Source organism: Cajanus cajan, chromosome 4 (genome assembly GCF_000230855.2).
Source record: "Cajanus cajan strain Asha chromosome 4, NIPB_CcT2T_4, whole genome shotgun sequence".
NCBI classification, from domain to species: Eukaryota; Viridiplantae; Streptophyta; class Magnoliopsida; order Fabales; family Fabaceae; genus Cajanus; species Cajanus cajan.
The window spans coordinates 70,785,056-70,810,028 of NC_138520.1; the positions used below are offsets into that span (position 1 = coordinate 70,785,056).

The 24,973-nt window shown below is 35.0% G+C and overlaps 3 protein-coding genes across 7 annotated transcripts; 1 reads left to right on the plus strand and 2 right to left on the minus strand.

Annotated features, from left to right (window-relative positions):
• Nucleotides 1-757: 757 nt before the first annotated feature.
• On the minus strand, nt 758-12,879 carry LOC109802691 (mediator of RNA polymerase II transcription subunit 12). The gene is made up of 12 exons (XM_083072969.1): nt 12,615-12,879; nt 11,343-11,402; nt 10,931-11,036; nt 10,620-10,688; nt 9,935-9,988; nt 9,664-9,771; nt 8,646-8,792; nt 8,194-8,541; nt 5,666-8,073; nt 2,606-5,173; nt 1,820-2,138; nt 758-1,649 (listed from the first exon to the last, which is right to left on the minus strand). Exons 1-12 carry the CDS (start codon nt 12,725-12,727, stop codon nt 1,209-1,211), a joined length of 6,741 nt encoding a protein of 2,246 aa, XP_082929095.1. The 5' UTR covers nt 12,728-12,879; the 3' UTR covers nt 758-1,208.
• Nucleotides 12,880-12,977: 98 nt separating this feature from the next.
• On the plus strand, nt 12,978-14,673 carry LOC109801938 (pre-mRNA-splicing factor CWC22-like protein (DUF3245)). 3 transcript variants are annotated; one of them, XM_020363111.3, is made up of 5 exons: nt 12,978-13,109; nt 13,410-13,552; nt 13,696-13,783; nt 14,066-14,145; nt 14,251-14,673. In XM_020363111.3, the coding sequence occupies exons 3-5, from the start codon at nt 13,712-13,714 to the stop codon at nt 14,513-14,515; spliced, it is 417 nt and encodes a 138-aa protein (XP_020218700.1). In that variant the 5' UTR covers nt 12,978-13,109; nt 13,410-13,552; nt 13,696-13,711; the 3' UTR covers nt 14,516-14,673. The 3 variants fall into 3 exon arrangements, with proteins under 3 accessions (XP_020218700.1, XP_020218701.1, XP_020218702.1); XM_020363112.3 differs by having other exon boundaries at nt 13,410-13,543; XM_020363113.3 differs by lacking the exon at nt 13,410-13,552 and having other exon boundaries at nt 13,001-13,109.
• A 1,108-nt stretch (nt 14,674-15,781) lies between these two features.
• On the minus strand, nt 15,782-23,782 carry LOC109801860 (uncharacterized). 3 transcript variants are annotated; one of them, XM_020363003.3, is made up of 9 exons: nt 23,255-23,782; nt 23,086-23,145; nt 22,677-22,782; nt 20,277-20,550; nt 19,795-19,862; nt 17,965-19,612; nt 17,707-17,843; nt 17,355-17,535; nt 15,782-17,026 (listed from the first exon to the last, which is right to left on the minus strand). In XM_020363003.3, exons 4-9 carry the CDS (start codon nt 20,425-20,427, stop codon nt 16,380-16,382), a joined length of 2,832 nt encoding a protein of 943 aa, XP_020218592.1. In that variant the 5' UTR covers nt 20,428-20,550; nt 22,677-22,782; nt 23,086-23,145; nt 23,255-23,782; the 3' UTR covers nt 15,782-16,379. The 3 variants fall into 3 exon arrangements, with proteins under 3 accessions (XP_020218592.1, XP_020218593.1, XP_029127989.1); XM_020363004.3 differs by lacking the exon at nt 22,677-22,782; XM_029272156.2 differs by lacking the exons at nt 22,677-22,782; nt 23,086-23,145; nt 23,255-23,782 and adding an exon at nt 21,163-21,311.
• Between the last annotated feature and the right edge of the window lie 1,191 nt (nt 23,783-24,973).

Sequence of the window (24,973 nt, forward strand, 5' to 3'; positions counted from 1 at the left end):
GATTTGACCTATCATGGGTTAGAGGCTTAGGTGGATTAACTTATCAAATTTTTTAAAATTAAAAATTAAAAACAAAAACAAAATAATTAATAATCTTTTTTATTGAATAAAATAAAGATTTATAATTTTTTCAATCAAAAAAATCAAGTCTATCATTAATTTAAATTCAAATACAAAAGAAAATATCAATCAAAATTTTAAATGACAACTACACAAAACATAAACATAGATTTTATTTTTTTATTGTTGTGAGTTAAACGAGTTAACTCAACTCATTTCGATTTAAACCTATTTGCCTCACGAGTCAAGTAAACCACTAGGTTCAAAATTGGTACACTATTTTTTCTAATCCGGCATGACTCAAATATGTGGTGAGACGAGATGATTCATTGTAGTTAGACTCACTCTTACATCTCTAAATTCATTATCATTATCATTATTATTATCTTCTTTATTATTATCATTATTATTATTATTATTATTATTATTTTATTTTTATTTTTATTTTTATTTATGAAGTTGAGACACTTTATGTCTCTATATTTTATTTAAATAAAAGATAAAATATAAAATAATTGAAATAGAAGATAAATTATAAATAACTAATATATATATATAATTGAATACTGCATTTCTCCTGATGAAGGCACAGATAACTTTGATATTCTGTATATAGAAAGAAATTTTAAACAAGTGCACTGGTGTGTGCTTGTGGACCCAAAAGATACACTGAACTTGTTGAGACTTGAGACATGAATTATAAGAGAACAACTACAGATCACTGGATATATATTTTCAAATAAAAGATAGACTGAACTTTACACGTTGAGACATGAATTAGAAGGGAACTACAGATCGCTTGATATATATTTTCAAATAAATTGGAAAAGTTGAAACAATGATCATATATTTACAACGAACCACTGAACTGTGTCTGGAAGGGCACAAGTCCAGGGTGTGGGGGGGATCAACAGGTTAGTAGTCAACGAGGCCAGGACAACCTTCACTTTTCGTCACCAAAGACGACATCCCCCCTTCACCTGTTTCTCAAATCGATGTCCCCTCAACTTCCCTTCAACACAAGAAGGGCAAGCACAAAATGCCATCATATTCATGCCATCAATTATAGACATGAGACATGGAATCAACAAATACACTTGATGAGGGGATTGCATACTCCAAGCCAATCAAATTCAAAAATCTTTTAATCAACTATCCTCATCCACAGCACCAACATATGTAAGGTCTGTTCGTCGCACCCTTACAGCCCCTTTAAGCCAGCTTGCAGCACGAATATTAGCACGGTCACCACTTCCCATGATAGTAGTATTACTTGCAGACGGGCAAGATCCAGCGCCATCTTCTAAAAGCATCCAAGGGTCAACGACGTCTGAATCATTGTCCTGCTGTTTTGACTTCCCTGATGCTGGAGTCCTTGATGATGGAACCAGGTTCCTATGAGGGATAGTTGGACTGCTGGAGTTAAACCCTGAACTTGTAGTGTTGGATTGAAGAGAAGCAAGTGCGGAAACTGGTACAGTTGGCGGCTGGCAGTAGAAAGAGCACCGAATAGAGGGAGGGAGCACAGGCATTGCTGCTTGGATACGCCCACGGATAGTGTCTGGCAGTTGCATATTATCAAGGTGATTCTGTTTTATACAAAAGACCATAAGAAAAGTATGAAGACCGCATGCATTCTTTATAATCAGTGCCACCCAGAAGATAATATCAAGAATTAAAATTCCTTCCTATATATATAATAACATGAGATCAGTGACAGAAACTTAAAGCTGTACATTCATAGGTTGAAGGATCATACCTGCAATGCCTCCAAAGGCTCACGTTCAAATCCAGAAAATTCCCTTTTAGGTTCATTAGTTGTCTTTGAAACAGGTTTCAACCTAAGCCAACATGGAGGAGAACTACTCAACAATCCATGCAAAATCAACAACAGACGATCAAACAAGCCCTCAGTAGAAGAATCTACAAAAGCAGCTTCAGCAGGTGACTCCACCTCCCTTCTCGATGAAGAATGGTGCATGGCATTTACCACTGCATCCTCATGCACAACCCGGCTGCCAAGGAGACGAAGAATTACAAAGGCAAGTGTGTATCTCACACTCCGTACAGAGGACTCCCTGCAAAATTGAACATCTAGCTGAATCGCCTCTATCAACAACCTCTACATATGATACACTAATGTGACATACAAATAAACAAGCAAATTCCTCCATAGCGCCAATGTCCATATTTCACTTCTGAAAATTCCAGAAGCAAATTCATTTTTGGCACCCATAAAGAACTCTCACCGATGCAAGTAGCTGGAAGCCATGATAATACAGCAGATAGTAGATAACTAACTGTATTGTTGAAAATGTTCATATTGCAATTATCTCCATTTTTTAAGCATTTCAAGAAAACTGAAAATGATATAGAATTTTACCCCCACAATAGTTAACTATATAAAAATGTTTCAAGAAAATCTCATACTACTTATCCGGTGAAAAAGTATAACTTTAGTGCAGCAACAATCTAGAAAGGAGAAAGAACTTAATGACAGCATAGAAAACAGTGTTAAGATTAGAAGAAATTTAATCATAATTACCCGTCTGTGCAAAGAATAGGAAGAAATCTCATGAGTAACTGCACACGTAAAGATATTGAAGCTCGTAAAGCAGCAGGAGAAGGTGGGGAAGAATCTGGTGCAGGTGTTGGTCGTTTGGCTAACCCAGGGCTGCCACCTCTTGTAGCTTTGCGGCTATTTACTTTATTTGTTTGACCTTCACTGACAGGAGTACTTGCTGGTGGCTTTGGTCCTCGAGTAACTACAGCTATTTGCTGCTCAATATAATTTAATTGTTTGATCAAATCGCTTGCAAAAGAATTACGAGATTCATCAGAGCTTTGATCTATGCAAGGAAGAATTAACTGAAGAAGAGCCCTCTCCGTCCCATGCTGCTGCTTACTGGTTGAGCTTTCAGAGTTAAGCACTTGAGAGAACGCTTTTATGGGCCTTTTCGCATCTGTCCCCTCTTCAACAACTTCTCCTTCTTCAAGAGGCACAGAATCAACAGGGATGCACCAACCCCAGGGTTCTGAAAACTGTGTCTTAACAGAAAATCGTTTATTCTCTGCAATGTTAATTAGCCGTTGCCTAATGGTCTTCCGACCAAAGAGGACATCTTGACCTCCAAGGAACCATTTAGCCTGTAACAACATTGAATCCTCTAGTGACTTCCCAAAAAGATGAACCAACTCCGAGTAAAGGGGTGCAGCATCAGGTCTCACTAGTAACCTTGTGAGTATTATTTCAATAAAATTGTTCTCATTCTCAGAAGCAGCACCCTTCTCTGAACTAGGTGAGGACAACTGTATAGCATCAGCTAAAGACATATCATGTGCCCCAAGTTTTTCAACAAGGGCTTGTTCATTTAAAAGCAGCCTGAGTTCAACCCATTGCCAGTGAAACTTGGCAGGCTGCAGAGAATCTAACACATCTACAAGCTTGTCCTTAAGTGTAGATTCACTATTTGTAAAATCAATTTTAGATTCACCATGTCCAGAATTCCGGCTTCCATCATCCTTTGTATAAATAGATTGTGGCATCTTACAATCGATCATGGCATTTAGAAAATGTCTAGCAAGGATGGGAACAAATGCCACAGATTTTGAATGCTTATCAGAGCCATTCAACTCAAGCAATCTTGCAAACTCTGCATCACTCATATCCGCAGCCATAAGATCATAAAGACCCTGACAATCTCTTAAGCATACATCTCTGAACGGCAAATGTTTGATTGCATCACTTATGGCCATTGTTACAGATTGATAAAGTTGATTCATGTCTTCACGAACTGCTACATTGGCATTCATAACAAAGGGCCGCCACATAACAAAAGCAAATATTGAATAGGCAGGTGGAAAGACCGAAGTTAGTGGAAGCATGCGCTGCATCCTTGAAAGAGCGACAATGGATGGTTCACCCAAGAGATCCACCACTAAGCCTTCACAGATGGTTCTGCAATTCCCAACAAGCAATCTAAACAAATGGACATGAACTTCAACTGAACTATCCACCTTAAAAGCCCCAACTGAACGCACATTCCCATTTGAATTGGATCTTGTGCTTCTTACAAATTGCACAACATCCAGGCCCTCCTTTAATCTGAGTATGGTTACCATTCTTTCCAGGCTGGTAACACCGCATATAATTGCACCAACAAGAAGTGCAGAAACAGCAGCACTAATTTTTGTTGTTCTTGCAACCACAAGTTTACTAGTGTTGTTCGCAACATCATTGGAAACAGTACCGGTATCAAGGGTTTCAGGAGACATTTGAAACTGTGCTCGAGATGCTTTACTTGGAGCAAAAACTCCAGCAAGAGCAGTAGAAGCTTCCATTGCAAGAGCAATCTCAAATACACGGCTTTGGCGTTCTCCCAAGGCTTCCTTAAGCAAGCACAAACAAGTTATATGCATTCGCAGGATGCATTTAGCATAGTTCAATGAACTTGTAGCCAAAGACATATTTGAATGATTACTGCCAGCTGAAAAATCAGGCAATTTTGCTAAAGTTGGACCAACACTGCCAACAATGGCTGAAACAGCAGAAGTAACCAAAGAAGGATCCCCTTCTTGAGCAGCACCACCAGTCTGCCTTAAGCAATCTATTAGACCCATAACTATTTGTTGAGCAATTTGATATCCATTATCCCATCTTTCAAAAGCAGGACCTTTTGGTGTACCAGCAGCAAAGAGCTTTCGGTCTTTCCCAAAAAGATAGTGAAATGCTTCTTCCACATTACGCTGTACAACATCTCTCATGCCTGAACCTACTCTGGACGGTAACCGGCCACCAGTTATCTTTTGACGGAAAAAGTCATCAGGATCCTCAACTCCAGCAGGAATACCAAGTGGAAGCCCTAACTCTCCATCAACTAATCGCCCAGACTCTAGTTCAGAAGCAAGTCTCTTGTCACATGTATTCTTAAAATTTCTCTCCCACTCAACGACACTGACAACATTGCCATATTTTTTTAATAAATAGCGGGCAAAAGCTAGGGCAACTGAGCCTGAAACCCTCCCATTAGATGCTATAATAGCTGCAGCACGATGCATTATAGAAGACAGAGCTTCAGGAATAAGATCTGCTGTAGCAAGAATGTTCTCATATCTGCATCAAATACGAAGACAAGACAGACAGACTAAACAAAATCAATATCTTACTTAAACATCCATTATAAAAAACAAAATAAAGGTCCTATGTTAGCATAAAGACAAAAAAGTAAAAATACTCATTAGATTAAAAAAATAATGAAGGGATAATTGGGAGCTCATATGACAAAGGAAATTTACTTAATTAAACCTATTAAAAAAAAAAAAAAAGAGCACAAGAAGCACCACAATGCAAAGGTTTAACAAGCACTAGTTAAAATTAAAACAATAAATAAAAAAACAAAACTAAAAATTTGAAGTAAAATGTATGGTATATCACATATTCAAAATTTATACAGTAACTAAACACAGCGAACAACACAAGGATTAGAAGGGAATGTCAGGAGAGGAACTAGGAAGAGCACATAAACTGATAAAAGGAACAAAATAACAAATTGTGGCAAATAGATCCAAAAAAATGCAAAAACTAAGTTGAGTACAAAGTTCGAACCTTCTCAGCGATGATAATAGAAAAGCCTCGCCAACATCACAAGCTTGGTTCTCCACATTCCTTGGCAGCATTAAAACATTTCTTCCACTATGAATTGTAGAATTAGGGCTACTATAAGCCTTTGGAAGCAACCATAAGAGGAATTTGACAGCGGGTACTAAATCATCTGAGACATCCATCAGATAAAGTAAAGCAGAAACTTCATCCTCACCAAGTTTCCACCTAATTGAACTTTTATCATCCACAGTGGCAAAAGGCCTGCCAAATTGGTTAACTTTACCAACATTTTTTTCATTCTCTTCAATAAGCTGCCTAACTACAGTCATCAGCCAAAGTGATATTTCCTTTCTCTCAGCAAAGCGCAGATGTTTTAGTGCCCTTCCAATTGAAACAATGTCCTCACAGTGAGTTGATCGAATTCCATCAACAGACCTTGCTGTATCTACATCCATAGCAGTTCTATGGTGAGGACAGCTAACCTTATTGTCACATACATGACTTGTTGATGCCCCTTGGCTACCTTCAATTCTAGAAGCTGCCAGTTGAGCAAGACTCTGGGTTTTCCGCACAGTCTTTTGCCGATTCTTAGTAACCTGCTTGGTAGGCTTAAGTGGTTGATCAACTTTGAGAGGCTCCAAGGATTTTAGCCCCTTCTTCACCCACCATGTATCTTCATCATCAGACAAAACTGGAGAAGGAGCTTGAACAAATGGACTTCTTTCCTCGCTCAATTTTTGTCTCTTTGCTTTTCTACATTCTTCACACCCAGGTGTAGCCTCCACTACATCAACCTTGCTTTGAGACCCAATAGGTTTTCTGCCACTGCCTTGAGATTCATCCAAACCTGTAGTGTTCAAATTAGAAAAACTTTTTGGTATCTGTAACAGTGTTGAGATGAATGTCTTCAGTTCTTCAACATTATTGTCATCCTTTGCATTTTTAGAGGATATTTTACTAGAAATAACACTTTTCCATTGATCAATTGACACCATAGAAGCTCTGTCTTTTGTTGAAGATGTACAGTTTTTTTGTTTGAGAGAACATATATTTGCATTACTGACATTGCCGTGATTCTCCCATAAGGAACCACGGAGTATGAGGCGGCGTTCATTCAAGTAAACTTGTAATGCTTCAGTGAGCCGTGTCCCTTCACTAATCCCTGATTCTACCAAAGCATCACGCACAAACTTCCCAGGAAGCTGCTTCAGGATTCGGCAATGTCTCTTCTGTCTCTCCAAGTCAACCATATTTACATTTGTATCCATGATCCCACTCACTATAAGCTGGCGTACATATGCCAGTGGATAAAATATGCCTGCCCGTATGAGTTCCACTATAAATAGATGTAGGCGTTTGAGGCCTTCCCCTTTATGCACCATATGTTGATCAATCCAACAAACTATAATATCATGTAGAGGACCTGGGCTTTCAAATATAGCCGAAGAACGGATATTCTGTTCCATATTTCTTGAACCAGATTTTATTTTGGATACATTGTCCACAAAATTCCGATTACTCTGCTGACTTGAACATTTTGCTAAATAACTGACTCCATGACCACGAGTGCTTCCACTCTTTTGTCTTGGTGAAATCTGCATATCCCTCAGCTTAATCTTTAAAAGTCTAATTGCTATTTGCACTTGGGAAAGATCTTTCCTGCCTGTGAACTTTACATCACAAGGAGGAGCAGTCCGAAAATCCCTGAAATCACATGTTGCCCACTCACACAAGAAAAACACTGAACAAATAAGTGATGTATTTACAGTCAAAAACCACTTCAGTGATAACCTTAAGCAATGGCTGACTTTTGCAACCCAAACTTCAGATGCAGTTTCATCACAAAGGTCTTCAAAAAGAAATTTGTAGGCAGCATGTATATCACCAAGTACAAGGGATTTATCCAAGGCTTGTGCAGCTTTAGCCAGATATTGACCAGGATAGCCTGGGCTTACAGCCTTTGTGAGATCTTCTACACATTCTTGAATGCACGAAATAACATGATCAAATGCCAATGATTGGTATTGTGCATCAAACCCTTTACTTCTAAATAAACACACGTCTTCTGAACTATTTTTTATCTTTCCTGCAGCTTCAGTTGCCTTAAGTACCAAATTCCCATCATTTAGTGTATGTGAAACTACAGAAGATGGCAAAGGAAAGAAATCCAAAGCAACAAAAGTATCTGGAGCCGCAAGTATTAAATACCGGAGCATCTCAATCAGAGCAGACGTTGTATAAGCCCTCCGGGAATTGTCTACTAGATCTGATCCACCAGGAGCAGGATCACGGATAATACGAAGAGCTACACCAGCAAGTGTGCGAACATATGTTTGAGATAGAACAACACTTTCTAAAAAGCCATATACAATAGGCAATAGCAGCTGCCAAATCTCAAGCAATTGCTTTTCCTGCAAGGAGCAGAAGTGTGAAAATTCAAAACCTGAAGTCTAAAGGATTGAAATTGGCAAAAGATATAAAGCGTTCAGTTCAATTTCCAAGAACACATAAGACTTGTTATAGGCAATCACCTGTAACTGACGCAAAACCCAGTCAATGATAAGAGCAGGAAGAAGTAACCCTTCAGCATGATGCCATTGCAAAAGCCGAACAATATACCACCATCTAAAATGTAAAGATGGCTCTTCACCATCAGAAACAGATAATAACTGGTCACTTCTCTGCTGAAGTGATGTAGTATAAGGTACTAGGTGTGATCGATCTCGATTATGAGGAGTAAAATGAGAATTATTTTTTGAGAAAAAATCATCAAGAAGAGTTTGCAAGTATTCAATAACATCTTTGGTCCAAAGCTCAGAACAAGACAGCTGAGTTTTGTCAGCAGTCCCAGAAGGAATACTAGCAGAACCCGGCCGAACCTGCAAAATTCAACCATAATCTATATTAAATATTGAGAAAAAGGTAAAGGAGGACTTCAGGGTATAATAAGTAGGCAAATTACATAACATTGAGGCATCCATACCAGATTTAGGTAAGTAACCTTTATAAACCAGGTAGCCCTCAGCAATGGAACATTATTCCTAATAAGAACCTCTAAAAGTGATTTCCTTCTAACATGAGGAACAAGATCCGCCAATGAACGTAATCGCTTGTGTTGTTGAGATAAGCCCTATAATAAAATTAATTGAGTTAAAAAAAGAGTAGCAGAAAACATCCTAAGACAATACACACTAATAAGTAAGTCTTAATAAAATGTTAAAGGATATAATAGTAATATCAGCATAAACGACAAAAAGGCTATGTGGTCTCTTATAGAATGCATTTAACAATGGCTCTCCTAAAGTCATGAATAGCTATAGACCGAACTGGAGTATTTAGCATATAAACATTTTCTGTATCCATCTATATTTGCACACTACCTCTAGCTCTAGCCAGATTAAACTATAACCATCCACAAGAACATACAAATGCCTCAACCTCATGCTTTCATTTTTTATTAACATAACCTCATGCTTTCTAAATATAAATTTAGTAAAACTTAATGAAAACGGTTATAATACCAAGGTTATTAGTTTTAGTTAGTGGGCCTGAGCTTAAATTAGCTGAACTACTAGTTGACTTATAAGTTATTAGTATAAATATGAATATTAGGCTAGGGTATTGTGTAACATTCAATATCAATCTCCATCAAATTAAATGTCCTCTCTTTTCCATCATTTTTACCTAAACCCTACTATTTCAATATGCTACAATTATGTTTGGGTGAAAAGAGAGAGAAATGGCTAAAGTAAGCTGAATATCGATAAATGAGTTGTACAATATCTAATGCTCTTAATAATTTATTTATACCAACAATTATGTCTAATACCAACAATTATGTCTAGTACCAGTACAACTAGTACAAGGCAACAAGCCCAACCAAGTTCACTAACAACAAACCAATAACCCATTCTAACATAAACTAATAAGTAGGGAAGCAATAGTTATATTGGAGAGTTGTACAAAGAGTAAAGCAACAGGAGAAAGACTTCCATTAATACCTCAATCCATTTCTTCCGGAAGTCTTCAGGACATGGCCTTTGATCGGGGAAAACACCAGGCTTAGCAAGTTGTGATGCTGAAAGAGCCACTCCATATACTTGACCAGCCTGCCAAAATAAGCAATATCATGCAGATCAAATACCTTCATAATATGTAGGACGCACTAAACCCAAAATAAAACATAAATATGGAATATTTTAGAGGCAATGAGGCATACATATTGTTCAGAAAGCATAATAAAATAAGAGAATAAAGATCATTTGTCATCACCTTCCGCTTCTGAACACGGGATTCATTGATGGCCCTTAGACGTTTTCTGATGGCCTGGAAAGAAGATGAAATATTCAAGAATTAACCTACAAACACTTCCAATGAATATAAATACCAAATGGAGAATGTGCAGTATATTCATGGCATAGGCTATGTCTGGCAAAACTACCTAATAAGTTAGCTTAAAGCACATAAGTCAGCTTAACACTAATAAGCTAGTATTAGAAGTGTTCAATAAAATCTGTTATTGAAAGTAGCTGATAAATGTAAAATGGCATAAAAGGACATATTTATATGATTATTTATATAAACGATATTTCTTTTTTGTATACAAAAAATATATATTTCAGTAATTATAGTTTTAGATTCATTGATTAATTTTTTAAAAGATTAAATATTTTATTAAAATTAGAATAAAGAAAGTACATTAAAATAGTAAGGATAAAAATGGAAGAAAAAATAAGGTACAAGCTCATATGTTATACATTAGTTGAAGTAGCTTATACATTATAAACTATTAAATTCAAGAAGCGAAATAAGCTCGTTTATCAAACACCTTAATTTGGCCAAATATTATAAGCTAGTCAAATAAACTTAAAACTAGCTTATTTGACATGCCAAACATACTCATAGTTATAGAAACAACAGGGCATATATCTCACAATCACAAAGACCAGGGAGTCACCTCTTTGCAACTAAGGACAACTGTCTTGTTAAAAGTTGGAACCTGGGTGAGAGAAATTTCTCTAGATTCCTGAAGACAAAAAAGGTAATACATGTTATGAAAACAACAAACAGTCAGTTTTACAAAGCATAAGTTGAGATTCATCTTATAATATGAATCAGTAGGTAGCTGAATCATATCAAATCTTAGGATTCAAACTGGTGATCATAAGATTCTAATAGCTATGTCTAGAACTCAAATATTCATAGCTAAATAGCTACTTAACATTATCCATTTGAAATTAATACTGAAGTTTAAAAAAAAAAATGTACCTCAAGCCCCTCAACTGTGTCCCTATATCCAGATTGCAAATATTCTCTGGTAAGAGTCTCTTCAGGACAATTTGGTGTTTGGGGGTTATAGTCTGGGGGGCCAAGCCTGAGATCAAATAGTGAAATTTAAAATTTATACAACTAGACAATAAGTAAAGATAAAGCTAAAACTAAAAGTAATTACAAGCAGGATTTAACAATTGCAATCCTAATGCCAGTAAATAACAACTAACAAAAACAGATACTGATGATGATAAAGGGCATCAAGACAGTAGATCAACAATCTTTTTGGATATTAAATTAACACTGTACATGCAAATTTTACTCTTAAAATCTTGGAATGTTTGTTATTCATGAACTAACAAAAGTGAGAAATAATTTGAAAACAAGTTCTATTACAAGCATGAACTACCTAGAGTTCAGAGGTTCTTTGTCACACTTCAACTTGAATGGGGTTAATGGTGGTTGTCGCCTGCAAAAATAAAATCAGTGTGTTTAAAGTGATTAACAGCATCAAATAACTAATTTATTATGAAGTATCGTACAGAAAAAAGGACTAAAATTATAAATGACTCCATTTTTTCCTCTGTATCTTTAAAGCTGTCGTAAATAGTAGACAATAATGTAGACCCAATATTTCTTTTGAATAGGACTAATAACTTCTCTTGCATTATAATTTGAGTTGGGGGAAAATATGTATTTATTATGAAATTTTCTCTGGGGAGAGAATATAATCTGATGGATAATAGAAAGACATGTAACTATGGTTTTGTTATGATTAAAAGTATTTTTCTATTAAATTATGATCATCCTCCACAAATATAGTCATTTATCAATGAGAAATTAATAACTATTATGCATGGACATATTGAATATTAAAAAAAGAATTCAAGCTAATATCTGGTCCTTTTTATAAGAAACAAGTAGTAGTGTATTTTACACTACTACTTGTTTCTTATAAAAAAGACCGGAGAAATCATAAAAAGTTTAGATTATTTAATAGAAAAACATCAGTAAAAGAAAACACCGACGATACCAACTTCTGCAGATTAACTGCTATCATTCTCTAATTTTATATGAAAATTACATGATTACTACTCCTAATTTCAAAGTTCAAACACTACTTCATGTATTTCCAATCTCAGCCGAAAATACAATCAGATATTACAGTTACGTGCGTAACCAGCGAGTGGCCATTTCTGCGTTTTTTTCTCACAAAGGAGCGAGCAAGTAACTTAAGTGATGACAGTAACTTCGTGTTCCCAACCTCAATACATTTCGAAAGTTAGGCTCATAGATTCAGAGAGGTCCCTAATAATCGGACAATCAGTTCAACAAACATTTGCCAAATTTTCAGTTAAAAGAAAAGAAACTAAATTCCCCGCCTGCATAAGCACTATAACATCTACTTCACTTATTTAGTCAACACAAACAATTGAACAATTCCTACACAATCTCTAGTGTTTCGAAGTATTATATTAGGATAGAAAATAAAAATAGGTTTAAAACATAAAGCATTACGCATAATCAAAGAAACAGATACTAGTTTCGAACACTGCATACACCAGTTTTGCTAATAACAGATACTTAACCTAATTGAAAAGAAGTAAATGAGGATGAATCAGCAGCGCAACATAATAGGTAACAAGAAATTGAGGAGAGGAAAAGTAGGTTAGTTAGTTACCTGGAAGTGAGAGGAAAGTTAGCTGAAGAAGATGAAGAAGAATCGGTTCTTCCAATGGATGGCCCACTGTTATTAACTGCACTAGTGCAGCTACCAGCATGATACCTTTGCATTTCCCCCAATTACAAGCAGCATAATGCAAATACCATTGAAGGAGCGATCTGTGTTATGAAGAAGCGAAACCCTAGCGATCACGATTGTGCCTCTGGATCGTCGTCGCGGAACAAGATCATCATCATCATCATCGTCAACGGGAGGAGCGGCGTGTTTGTTACGAGTAGGGTAATCATCTTCGCGGGTTATCGGGTCGCGTTCTTGGGCCTGTGGGTCGGGTCTCAGGCCCAATTTAAAAAAAAAAACAAAAAAAAATGCGTTTAACCCCTCTCTCTCTGACGCACTACCTCACTGAACATAACAAGGGTTCATCACTTCTTCTTTTTTTCTCTCTCTTACTTTCTCACATTTCTCATCAAATTTCCTAAATTTTTTTCTCAGGTATGCCTCTGTAACTAAACCCTTTTCATTAATCTTCATTATCCTGCAATTCCTGTATTATTATTATTATTATTATTATTATTATTATTATTCATTCAAGAGTAAATTTCATCTTCATGTTTCAGAAAAAAACCAAAAAAAAAAATCTTCAAGCTTTTTTTTTTTTCAATCTAACATTTATAGATGAGTTATTTATTAGAATTGTTAGATTGGGGTGAGGATAGAATGTGATTTAGTCTTGGAGTAACTTAATTCTTCTGCTATTATTTTTTTTTTAACCTCTTTTGTTCTGCTTTGCAGAATTCTCAATTAAAAACCCTAGTTTCTCTAGTGCTGGACTATCCCTAATTTTAAGCTCCGTAATTAGCTCGCGTGCATTTCCGAAGTTGGGGAACCACGGAATAGTAGTCTTAATTTTATTCTCGAAAACCCTGGTAGTGTTGGTTCGTGCTTCAGAGTTCTAATTGATCTGTTTTTATTTTTCTTACATTAAATTTGATTGTGGATTTTTGCAATTGTTGTTTGGCTTTTGATTTGATGTTATAGTGGGTATGAGTGTATATTAATAATTCTCTTCAATATAAAGGCACAGGGAGCTTGAAATGAGTGTCACGGAAACATCAAAGAAAACTGGTGCTGCCCAAATCGTTAAGCTGGACAAGGCATTGAAATTGGTAAATATTTTTTTAAACATTATTGCTATGTGTTGAGAATATGATTTATAAATTTTGTGGTTGTCAAGTGGATGGTAAATTAACTTATGTGGTATTGATGTGTTCATACTTCATACAGATTAAGTTTTCATTGCACTTTGCAGTGACTAATGAATAAAGTAGTTTGGTTAAAATCTAGAACTTATTACGTAGTAATTTCCATCTTTTTGAAGGATTCATTATATCAAAACATTGTTAATTTGGTGCTGCCAATACTTAAATTTCAACCATTCCGATTGGCAGGCCCAGCAATGGTTGAATAATATGAGTGAAGAGGCAGATGATGATAGAACAAATGCAGATTTACAGGGTCGACCTTCTGGGTTAGTATATCTGCCACCATTAATTTGTTAATTTGTCTTTAGCAATTCTATATGATGCAGTTATTTGTTTGCCATGATAATTATTGCTTATTTTGTACTTTGTAGGCTTGGTCTCGGTGCAAAGGTTTCACGGCATTCAAAAGCTGGGGCTTCAGATGACCCTGTGGAAAAGAAATTGTATGCCAAAATGAATGCTGAAAAAAGAAAAGCAGCTAATATTGCTAAAGAGTCTGCCACAATTGCAAGAGATGCTTTAGATGACGATGAAGACAGTGAAGATTTAGATAGTAGAACTAATGCATTTGCTAGTAAGAGGAAGGCACCAATTCCTTTGACCTCATCTATGTTGCGAAATAAGAAGCAAAAGTGACATTTATTAATGAGCTACTTTTTTATCATTTTATTAATGAGTTATTTTCACTGTAAGGATGTAAATTATCACACATTATACATTTGCCAAGCTGACAGTTTTGGCTTCAACAAGTTTAACACATTTTTTAATTAAAAATCATTAGGTATTTCATGGAACGTGGTTATGTACTTGAGAAAAGTAGATAATTTTACTAGTTTTTGGTCTACCCTATTGCTATCTAACTTTACCTTAGGAATTACTAGTATTTGATAAAGGATAAAACTTAGGTCTTAGTCCCCCACTTTTTTACTGTTTCTCCCACTTCCCTCTTCTGGTGTTAAAGATCTTAATTGTAACAAGAAAAATAAATGAAGTGATTCAAAGGGAAATGGTATGTAGTTTAATATATATGTTTAATTTTATTTGACATGTTAACTTTTGAGAATATATGCTTTTACGTGTAATTGATAATATTTTTAACCAAAATTTGGTCTCTTTTTAGGGGACACATTACTGGTTTGTTGTATGCTTAAGTTGCTTATCCTTAATGTTGTATGATATTTAATTTAACTTATTGGCATATAAAATTTGTGTCCATCGGTAACTTAGGTTATGGAATCATTCCTACGTCCAGTTCTTTGCGCATTGTATTGTGAATTTACTAATTAAATGTTGACACCTTTTTTAACATAAAATAATTGTATATTTGTGTTGGTTTACAAAAGTTGTCGTGACTTAGCTAATTACATATTGACTCGTTGCAATTTTATATTAAGTTATTAACTGAATAAAATATAGTGCAAAACTACTATTTTACTTTTCAAATAATGAAGCTTCTATTTGTATTTAGCATATATAACTTGTTTCTCAAGTCTAACTAAGCTTTGTTCTTTATGGATTTGTCATTTTGATCGGCAATTAAATTTGGCAATTATAAGAACACGTTTGTAAAATGTCAACTATTTGTCGATCTAAACTCGAGGCATTAACAAAGCGGCCTTAATCTATAATATATATTTGGAATGTAAATAATTAAAAATTCAATTTGCAATTCTGAAAACATTTTGGATCAGATATACTTCTAAAATATGTAAAACACTACACCTGAACTTCATAATTAATAAAACTATACTTGACAAGTTGACATCAATATTCAAACTTTTCTCTAATTAATTTAAAGACGAAATATCAGTTAAACTATACGAAACATTTTAGATGTCATTGATTTTGGACAACTTTAGAAAGTAAGTTATCAATGAGGAAAAGAACAAGCAAGAGCAGCAATAATTCAAATGCGCAACCTTCAAGTTTCTATCTTGTCACAATGTCATTCATATTTTTGCTCAATTTTTCCCTCTGAAACCACAAAAAAAGCCGAGTTTACATTCCATTATTTCCAAACTTTGTGAAATCAATAGGTTAACCAAAAAGCAAATATACAAAGGATCATACAAACAAAATTATAACACACCATCTAATGGGATCAGCAAAACAAACTTTACAAAATCTACAATCAAACACCTTTGACCTTCACCAGGTGAAGTGAGTCGCACACTGAGTAGAACTGTTACTTTGTCCGTTTGTCACTGTAAACAAGCCTAATTTCTCACTTTGGCAAGCAATTGCAACTGGCTCCCCCATTTTAATCTTGTGACATCATGTTTCCTTATTTGAGTATCTCGTTCACATTATACTACTTTCCGAATATCATAGTAGTCAGTTAGGTTGAAAAGAAATGTACCAAAGTCCAAGCATGCTTTAAAGAAGTCTATAACTCTCAAGAACTCTTCATGGTCAATTTTCATCCCCTCTTTACTTCCCTTCCACCTTGCACAGGAATTCCCTTAACAATTTGCATTAGCAAACGGCACCAAGTTGTCATTTACAAGTGAATGTTGTTCTTATTGTCCTTCAACTCAAATTGAAGCATTGAACATTCACTTTCTGGACTTTCACACGCAAGGCTCAAAATTGTGTCTTCCATCAGCTCAGTGAGAATGGTCTCACCCATGTCAAAACCAATCGTTTCAGCGTCAAGTCCAAGGTCCATCCATGTTCCCCTTCTTGCCATGTCTTTCCTTACAATTTGCTCTAAAGTGCGTGGCAGGGGCAAGGGAAGCATGTGCCAGCACACTCCTTCCCAGACCTTAAAAATAAGCCTTTTCATACTTGGAGATGGCCTCATGCTAGGATTTACAAATGAAACCCAAGGTGAGACCCCAAAGTAATGCTGACAAACGTCCATGAGAACTTCATTGATGGAGTCAAATAGCAGCTTCTGATCATGGCAAAGCAGGTTTGAGAAGAACTCTACCTGATCAAACAAGGAAGGATCTAGTATCTTGTCTGAGGAAAGGCATTTCATCAACATTTGATCTCTAGTCAAACCAGAGGCATGCAAGACAGCTTTGATGTAGTCATATATCAAATCATTTTCTTCAAGACAATAATTTCCTCTGTCCAATTGTTCTTCCGGTGAAGAGTCGTGTTCTTCGAATTGAATTTGTAGAGGTTGTACTGGTAATATAACTGAATAATTAAAAGAAACATGAGAAATAAAAAAAGTTAGTTGATCTCTCAAAAACGGTTCCAACTTTGTTGATTTGAAGGGAATAAAAGCAACACAAATATGAAACCAAACAAATATCCAAGACCGAAACTATTTCTAGATCAATTTCTGGATAATGATATACAGAACCCCACTAACCAGCATGCTGTTGTTATTTCTACTTTTAGAGACAATAGAACAACTGCAACAAAAAGTTGCTAGTTTTGTTTATAAAATATGCTTTAAATTTTTAACTTTTAAGAACATAGCTAGAGATTCCCCTCAAGGCTCTAGTGAAGGGAAGCTTACCAGGTTGACATCTGGAGTGCCCAGGGCCAAAGTCATCATCTGAGAATGATGTATCAAGAACAGATACAGGACTTGGTCGTCCAGATACATCCGTGCCACTTTCTAGCTCTTCAGTTTTCTTAGTGATGGAAGAGTTAGGAGATGATGGTAGGGATGATGGTTCATTCTCTTCAGTTATGTCCTGCAGAAGAATCAAATGATAGTTTAGACTTCAGATAAAATCTTACAGATATAGGGGTTTTGGAAGAAATCTTTGGGAGCCATTAAATAACTGTGATTATTTTCTAGCATCATAAAACTTATGCCTGAATCAATTATTTAGGTAAAAATATAATGCAGTAAGTGACATTACCTGATTCAAACATTCAGAACATCCTGCACCATCACGAATTTCTGAGATGTCCATATTTTGGTCCTCTCCTGTGGTGAAGCCATTTGGATCCAAAGATGAATCCAAATCATTTTTCTCTTTTTTAGATTCTACATTACCTGCATAAAAGTTAAGAAATGAATAATCATAAATGAAAAAATAAGAATGAACATGCTTACACCACAAAGTTTATCATAGCATCTACAACTTAAGCATGTACTTTGAAGTTGAACATGGTACCTTCAGTAACTATCTCGTCTCTAACAGGAAAGAAGGCTTTGAATGTATCAACATGACCAACATCATGGGAGGAATCTGACACCGAGTTAATTTCTAGGACTTTATTATTAGAGCTTTCATCACAAATGCTCGATTGCTTCTCTGAAATGTTAGTTTTCTGATCTGGAAGACCAATAAAGGTTGCTGGTTTGGGGGACAAAATATCCTCACTAACCTCCCTAGTTTTGTCAGAGGAAGAAAATCTTGCCTGTGCAGTCACAAAATGATGCTCCAAATCCCTTCCAGGACTTTCTACAGGAGAAAAGTTGTACTCAGGAAGAGATAGTATTCTGCCAAGGGTTTTAGGAATCTGCCTGCTTGAAATGTTTGTGTTCTCATCAGCACTATCTAGCATCTCACACAGATGTTTCTTAGCCTCAATATATATGTTAGAAACTCTTTGCATGGGAGTACCACTTTCATGTTCCACATTCAATTCAGAGTCTTTCAATGTACCAGTCTTGTTTCCTTTCACAACATCAAACATAGGCCTTGCAATTTTTTCAATGAAGAAATGGTCTTTATTAGGAGATCTCATTCCAGCATTATCTTTACATTTTCCTCTTGCCATCTTATTTTGACATTCAACAGGGAGCTTTTGTGAGATCACTCCAGGGTTTCCATGCCTCTCCTTTCCCATAGCATGTTTCAATTTCCTTTTTATCTCTGTAAGAGAAAAATGTGAACCAACTCTCACAGAAGGACCTTTGTATTGGGCAATATCATGAGAATCTAGCAATGAGGCAAGGTTGTTTCCGCTTTCAGAAACTTGCACGCCTGTCAGTGCAGGTTTCAGGATGACAATTCTATTTGATAACTCAGTTTTCCCATCTTCATCTGTTGGATCTTTTGCCTGAGACTTCACCCTTTTCCTGAAAAAGCTACGATGTTTGCGGTTGGCAATCTCCCTAGTTTGTTTCAGATTAACAAGTTCTTGTCCAGAACAGTTGGAGCCGGTAACTGAACTGCATTCTTTGTCACCTCTCCCTTGAGCATTCTCCAACTCCTGAATGTATTTCAATAACTGTGAATTTGGGTCTTGTAGAAGTCTGAGAAACAATTGCTTATCTGAACTTATAACCTGAAGTGCTTCCATTAGCTCACGTGAGCTAAGGAATTGTCCATCTTCAGGCAGATCTTTCCCATTCATCATCATCTGATTCACAAATTCATGGATTGCATTAGCAAGGTTTTCAGACATAGCATGCTTTTGGTTAGACTGTGCATCAATTTTGCCATCATTGTCATGCATCATGGAACAAGCAGCTTCTACATGACAAAAATCATCCATTATTTTGTCCAAATCTAGATTATCTTTTGACGGTTGCCTTGAATGCTGGTTATTTGAAATTTCAGATTTCAAGGTTGCATCAGAAGTCAAATTATGGTTGTCCATATCGCGGCTTTTCTTGCGGGATTTCTTTTTTCTTTTGGAATCTGTCTTTGGGGGGTCTTCACGCCCTAATCTGGATTGCTTTGATTCTACTTCAGCATTACCTTGATCTTTTATTTCATCCTGATCAATGATCATTTCTTCTTCTATGAGTTTCTTCACACTAAACTTATCAGCATCAGTTTTCGGTACTAGTCTCTTACTCTCTCCTCTCTCCTAAAACATAGATGATATAGTAATGTTAACAAAAGACAAGACATGCTATTAGCACATGGCAGATAACCTAATGTTACTTCACAATTTTCCCAATTTTAATGTAATCAAACTTCAATTTTTTGGTTGAAAAAAAGAGGGGGGGAATCCAAGATTTCTAAAAGTATAAGGATGGACAGACTTACAAAGTTGTCTTGATATTCTTCATCCAAATCGCTCAACACTTCAAATTTGTTCTTGGTAAGTGCAGCACCTGCAGATACAAAATGAATTTCAATGATAATTTCGGTTCATTTTCACAAATGTGGCACAGTTGAACCACAAAATATTCCAGGGTCATTAATCACTATATGCAAGGAAAGCATATTATGATGAAAGATTTCTACTAAAAGATATTGTAAAAAGATGATTGATATGCAGACATCAGTCCCAGCAATATTGCTCTAAAAGTAAATGTGACCCCAGAAAAGATATATATAAAATAGCACAGAAGTCTATCAATTTTTTCCCATTCCAAATTATATTCAGCATAAACACATTTTCTTAAAATTATAATTATATTTAGTATTAGACACTCTTCCCAGTTCCCATGGATATATAGATATATGTACAAAAGCAAAACTGTCAATTTTGTAAGTACAAATTTAGATGTAAAAACATTTCTTACCAACACCATACTTGCTGCCATGCCTCTTATCTGCTATCAACTTCCGAGTAAAGCGGCCATGGCGAAAATCAAATATACTAATAAAACCCCACATACATCCTGATTGATCTTTCTCATAATTCACAGGGAATCTTTGGGACCTCTTTGCCATAATGATTGACACAGTTGACTTCCTTCTTTCTTCTTTTCCCGTTTCTCAGGATGCTAATAAGGTAAAAAAATGGCCTTATGTTGCCTATGTTCAAAATTCCTCACAGGTACAATCTTTCACAACCTGATTGATGGACAAAAACATGAAGTCAACAAATGCTGTTCAAAATCATGGTTAAAGGATGGTTAGAGCAAAACACCTTCACAAGGGAAAAATAGTGTGCACTAAATATATGTAGGCCAAACTAACTTCTCCATGCTAACAAGTTTGTTAAAATCAACTCATGCAAAAGAAACATATCAACCTCTAACATTATTAAAGGATTTAAACTTAGTCGCACAACAACAAAAACAAAAAGCCTTATCTCGCTAGATAAGGATGGCTAAATGGATTCACAATGCCAATAAACTAGATTAAATACGATTCCCAGGGATATTATTCACCATGACTAAACTTAGTTGCCCAGATTCACCGGAAAAAAGAAAAGAAAAAAAAAAGTCACAGTTGATCATCAACTCCTTGGAGCACAAAACTATTGGTTTCCATGGGAAACAGAAGAAGATGCAACTTAATTGAGTGGTTAGCAATTTCACGCATGTAAGGAAAACTAAAAATTATATCACAAGAAACAAAAAATTTCAGGCATGTAAGTACAAAAAATTCAGGCTTTTTTTGACTCAACATGCTGAAGGAGCAAAGCAAAAGGCTAAGATGAAGCTTGGTGAGTCCACTCACAAAGCATATAGGAGTTCCAATTGAGTGAATCTCACAACAGCAATATAAGATTTCTTTGGAGGGTAAGGTATCAATGCCTTCTTTCCTTCGTGCACAGACCCTAACCATGACAGGTTCTACAGAAAAAAGCTGAAAATTCCAGTCCAATCTTCCCACAAAGGAAAAAAAAAAAAAAAAAAAAAAAAAGTCCAATTGAGGACACCCAGCCAGCCTTATTCAGTGAATCCCCCTTTCTTCCAATAGAGGAAAAAGAAAGGTGAATGATTAAACGTAATGGAAAAGTTTGATAATAATCACATAAAAAAGCTTCACCCACACAAAAGCTTGGCCCCAACACTGTCAAAATCCAAATCACCAACTCAAGTAGAACCCCATAATTTCTCCATAACAGAATCATGAATGAAATCAACCGTCAATTTATCTTCTTCCACCACTTAAACAACACAAGCACAGAAGAACATCCAAGTAGTTCCCCGAAAAAGTTAGCAGCAACAACAACACATCATCATGGAGAACGGAAGTAGAAAGCATCCCAAGACAATACACACTAATAAGTAAGTTTTAAAAAAATATTAAAGGATTTTTAACAGTAATATCAGCCTAAACGACAAAAAGCCTATGCGGTCTCTTATAGAATGCATTTAACAATGGCTCTCCTAAATTCATGAATAGCTACAGACCGTACTGGAGTATTTAGCATATAAACATATTCTGTATCAATTTATATTTGCACACTACCTCTAGCTCTAGCTAGATTAAACTACAACCGTCCACCAAAATATACAAAATGACTCATAACCTCGTGCTTTTTTTTATTAACATAACCTCATGCTTTCTAAATATAAATTTAGTAAAAACTTAATGAAAACTGTTATAATACCAAGTTATTAGTTTTAGTTAGTGGCCTGAGCTTAAATTAGCTGAACTACTACTTGACTTATTAGTATAAATATGAACATTAGGCTATGGTATTGTTAAACATTTAATATCAATCTGCATCATATTAGCTTTCCTTCTCTCTTTTCCATCCTTTTTACCTAAACCCTACTATTTCAACATGCTACAACTATGTGGTTTGGGTGAAAAGAGAGAAAAATGGTTAAAGTAAACTGTTATAAGGAAGTGAAATAGGCTTGTTTATCAAACACCTTAATTTGGCCAAACATTATAAGCTAGTCGAATAAACTTAAAACTAGCTTATTTGACATGCCAAACACACTCATAGTTATAGAAACAACAGTGCATATATCTCTCACAAAGACTGGGTCAGAGAAATTTCTCTGGATTCCTGAAGACAAAAAAGGTAATACATGTTATGAAAACAACAAACAATCAGTTTTACAAAGCATAAGTTGAGATTCATCTTATAATACCTATCGTCATATCAAATCTTAGGATTCAAACTGGTGATCGTAAGATTCTAATAACTATGTCTAGAACTCAAATATTCGTAGTTAAGTTGCAAGTTTACATTATCCATTTGAAATAAATACAGAAGTTTAAAAAAAATGTACCTCAAGCCCCTCAACTGTGTCCCTAAATCCAGATTGCAAATATTCTCTGGTAAGAGTCTCTTCAGGACAATTTGGTGTTTGGAGGTTATAGTCTGGGGGCCCAAGCCTAAGATTAAATAGTGACATTTAAAATTTATACAACTAAACAATAAGTAAAGACAAAGCAAAAACTAACAGTGATTACAAGCAGGATTTAACAATTGCAATACTAATACCGGTAAATAACAACTAACAAAAACAGATACTGATGATAAAGGGCATCAAGACAGTAGATCAACAATCGTTTTGGATATTAAATTAACAGTATACGTGCAAATTTCACTCCTAAAATCTAGGAATCTTTGTTATTCATGAACTAACAAAAGTGAGAAACAATTTGAAAACAAGTTCTATTACTAGCATGAACTACCTAGAGTTCGGAGGTTCTTTGTCACGCTTCAACTTGAATGGGATTAATGGTGGTTGTGGCCTGCAAAAATAAAATCAGTGTTTAAAGTGATTAACAGCATCAAATAACTGATTTATCAGAAGAAATAATAAATAAAATAATAATAATAATAATAATAATAATAATATACCATTTTATTAGGGAGTATCAAGCAGAACCAATATGCATCACCAAGACTATCACTCAAGTCTCACCAAGACATATAGAGAGAGGAAAAAAAATGCCTTGGAAAACACTATTCTCACACAACAATGTTAGGGGCTAAAACTGGTAGCAATCTTACCCCAAAAAGAAAATCTCCCCAAATGAAAAAAAAAAAAAAAAAAAAACAAGACTTTTCCAATTGGGTATCTTTTTGACAACCCAAAGGATAAGAAAAATGCAAACTAGCACCGACCCACGATTGTTTAACGCGGAATTTTGATGCGGGCAGCCATTAAAGACAGAGAAAAAAGCGAAGAGAAAGAGAGAGAGAGAGAGAGAGAGAGAGAGAGAGAAGGGTATTATGGGATTGAGAGAAAGTGAAAAGAGAGAACTTTTACAACGTTGTTGTAGTGTGGCAGAAGAGGAAGAAGAATACGTGAGGGTTGGGACAGTATGGTAGAGTGTGTGGGCCCATACGAAGAGCTTTTGCTTTTTTGTTTGTGTTTGTGTTGTAAAATTCTACGGAAAAAAAAATGTTTGTGTTTTTGGGGTGTCACCATTTTCAATTTCAGCATCAAAGTCATCACTGCAAATGCACACACATCCATATATGGATAGCTAACTGCTCTTCTCTGCTGACTTTCTGTCTCTAGTCATTTCGACTTTGGATTCTTGGCAAAATAGCAAAATTAAACTTAAGTGTAAGAATAAATAATCATACTAAATTTTTTATTATTTTTTACTTCAAGTGTATGCATTTTTCTATGCTTCAAAAATCATATAAAAAATTTAATATTTTATACTTAATCTGTATGAGTTATTTTTATTTATAAGTTTTATAACATATATATATTATATGAATATGATTCATGTCAGAATTGATAGTCAAAAATTTAAGTGATCGGGTATCTCAATTGTTTTAATTAAGTAAAAAATCTACTTATGTCAAATAATTTTACTTTCTATGTAAAAGACAGATAAATAAATAAATAAATTTGAATATTATAATTATTTTAGTGATTTTTCAGGAGAAGAGAGGAAAAATAAAAATTATAAGTCGCCCTGATTTTCTTTGTCTTCCTTAAATTTTTATTACAGTTAAAAAAAAAATAGCTTTATTCTTGTCTTGACTCGTCTTTCTGCCTTTTTTTATTTTTTCAATTTGAATGATAATTGTTTTTGGTACAACATTTTTTTTTTTGGTACAGATTTGAATGATGATTTAATTATGGTAGAGATTGATTGTGACATTAATAACGTGTTTAGTTCTAAAAAGGAAGGAAAATGAAGGTTGGGAATCCTGATTGAGCAACAAACCAAATATTAAAAACAATTTAATGAAAAAAGGAGTTGCCAATAAATTTTATTTAAGAAAAAAAGACTATTAAAACAAAACAAAAAAAGGTTCATATAAGAACCAAACAAAAAATATCTAATCGCAGGTTTGAACTTATACTTGTAATATTTCTTTCTGACAAAAAATTCTAACCAAAAACAAAAGAAATGTCTATAAAATTAAACTAAATGAGTGTCATTTAATTGATAACGTGCATCAACTTAACTTAAATGTATATAACTATAGTAGCTGAATAAAAATAATTTTTTTAAAAAAAGGTACTAGATCTCTCTTTTTTTCCTCAATCTTAAAAACAAAAAACCCTTCGGAATATAAGAAAATATATTCTCTTTACTATATATAAGTCCA

Excerpts from the sequence above, each read along its gene's own strand:
- LOC109801938 (XM_020363111.3), top strand. The coding sequence starts at position 13,712 with ATGAGTGTCACGGAAACATCAAAGAAAACTGGTGCTGCCCAAATCGTT. Across the intron at positions 13,784-14,065 it reads TGGACAAGGCATTGAAATTG|GCCCAGCAATGGTTGAATAA; the intron begins GTAAATATTTTT and ends TCCGATTGGCAG. Across the intron at positions 14,146-14,250 it reads TTACAGGGTCGACCTTCTGG|GCTTGGTCTCGGTGCAAAGG; the intron begins GTTAGTATATCT and ends TGTACTTTGTAG.
- LOC109802691 (XM_083072969.1), bottom strand. The coding sequence starts at position 12,727 with ATGCAAAGGTATCATGCTGGTAGCTGCACTAGTGCAGTTAATAACAGT. Across the intron at positions 11,037-11,342 it reads AAAGAACCTCTGAACTCTAG|GCTTGGCCCCCCAGACTATA; the intron begins GTAGTTCATGCT and ends ATTTGATCTCAG. Across the intron at positions 5,174-5,665 it reads CTATTATCATCGCTGAGAAG|ATATGAGAACATTCTTGCTA; the intron begins GTTCGAACTTTG and ends TATTTGATGCAG.
- LOC109801860 (XM_020363004.3), bottom strand. The coding sequence starts at position 20,427 with ATGGCAAAGAGGTCCCAAAGATTCCCTGTGAATTATGAGAAAGATCAA. Across the intron at positions 19,863-20,276 it reads TGGCAGCAAGTATGGTGTTG|GTGCTGCACTTACCAAGAAC; the intron begins GTAAGAAATGTT and ends TTGTATCTGCAG. Across the intron at positions 19,613-19,794 it reads AAGAATATCAAGACAACTTT|GAGAGAGGAGAGAGTAAGAG; the intron begins GTAAGTCTGTCC and ends TCTATGTTTTAG.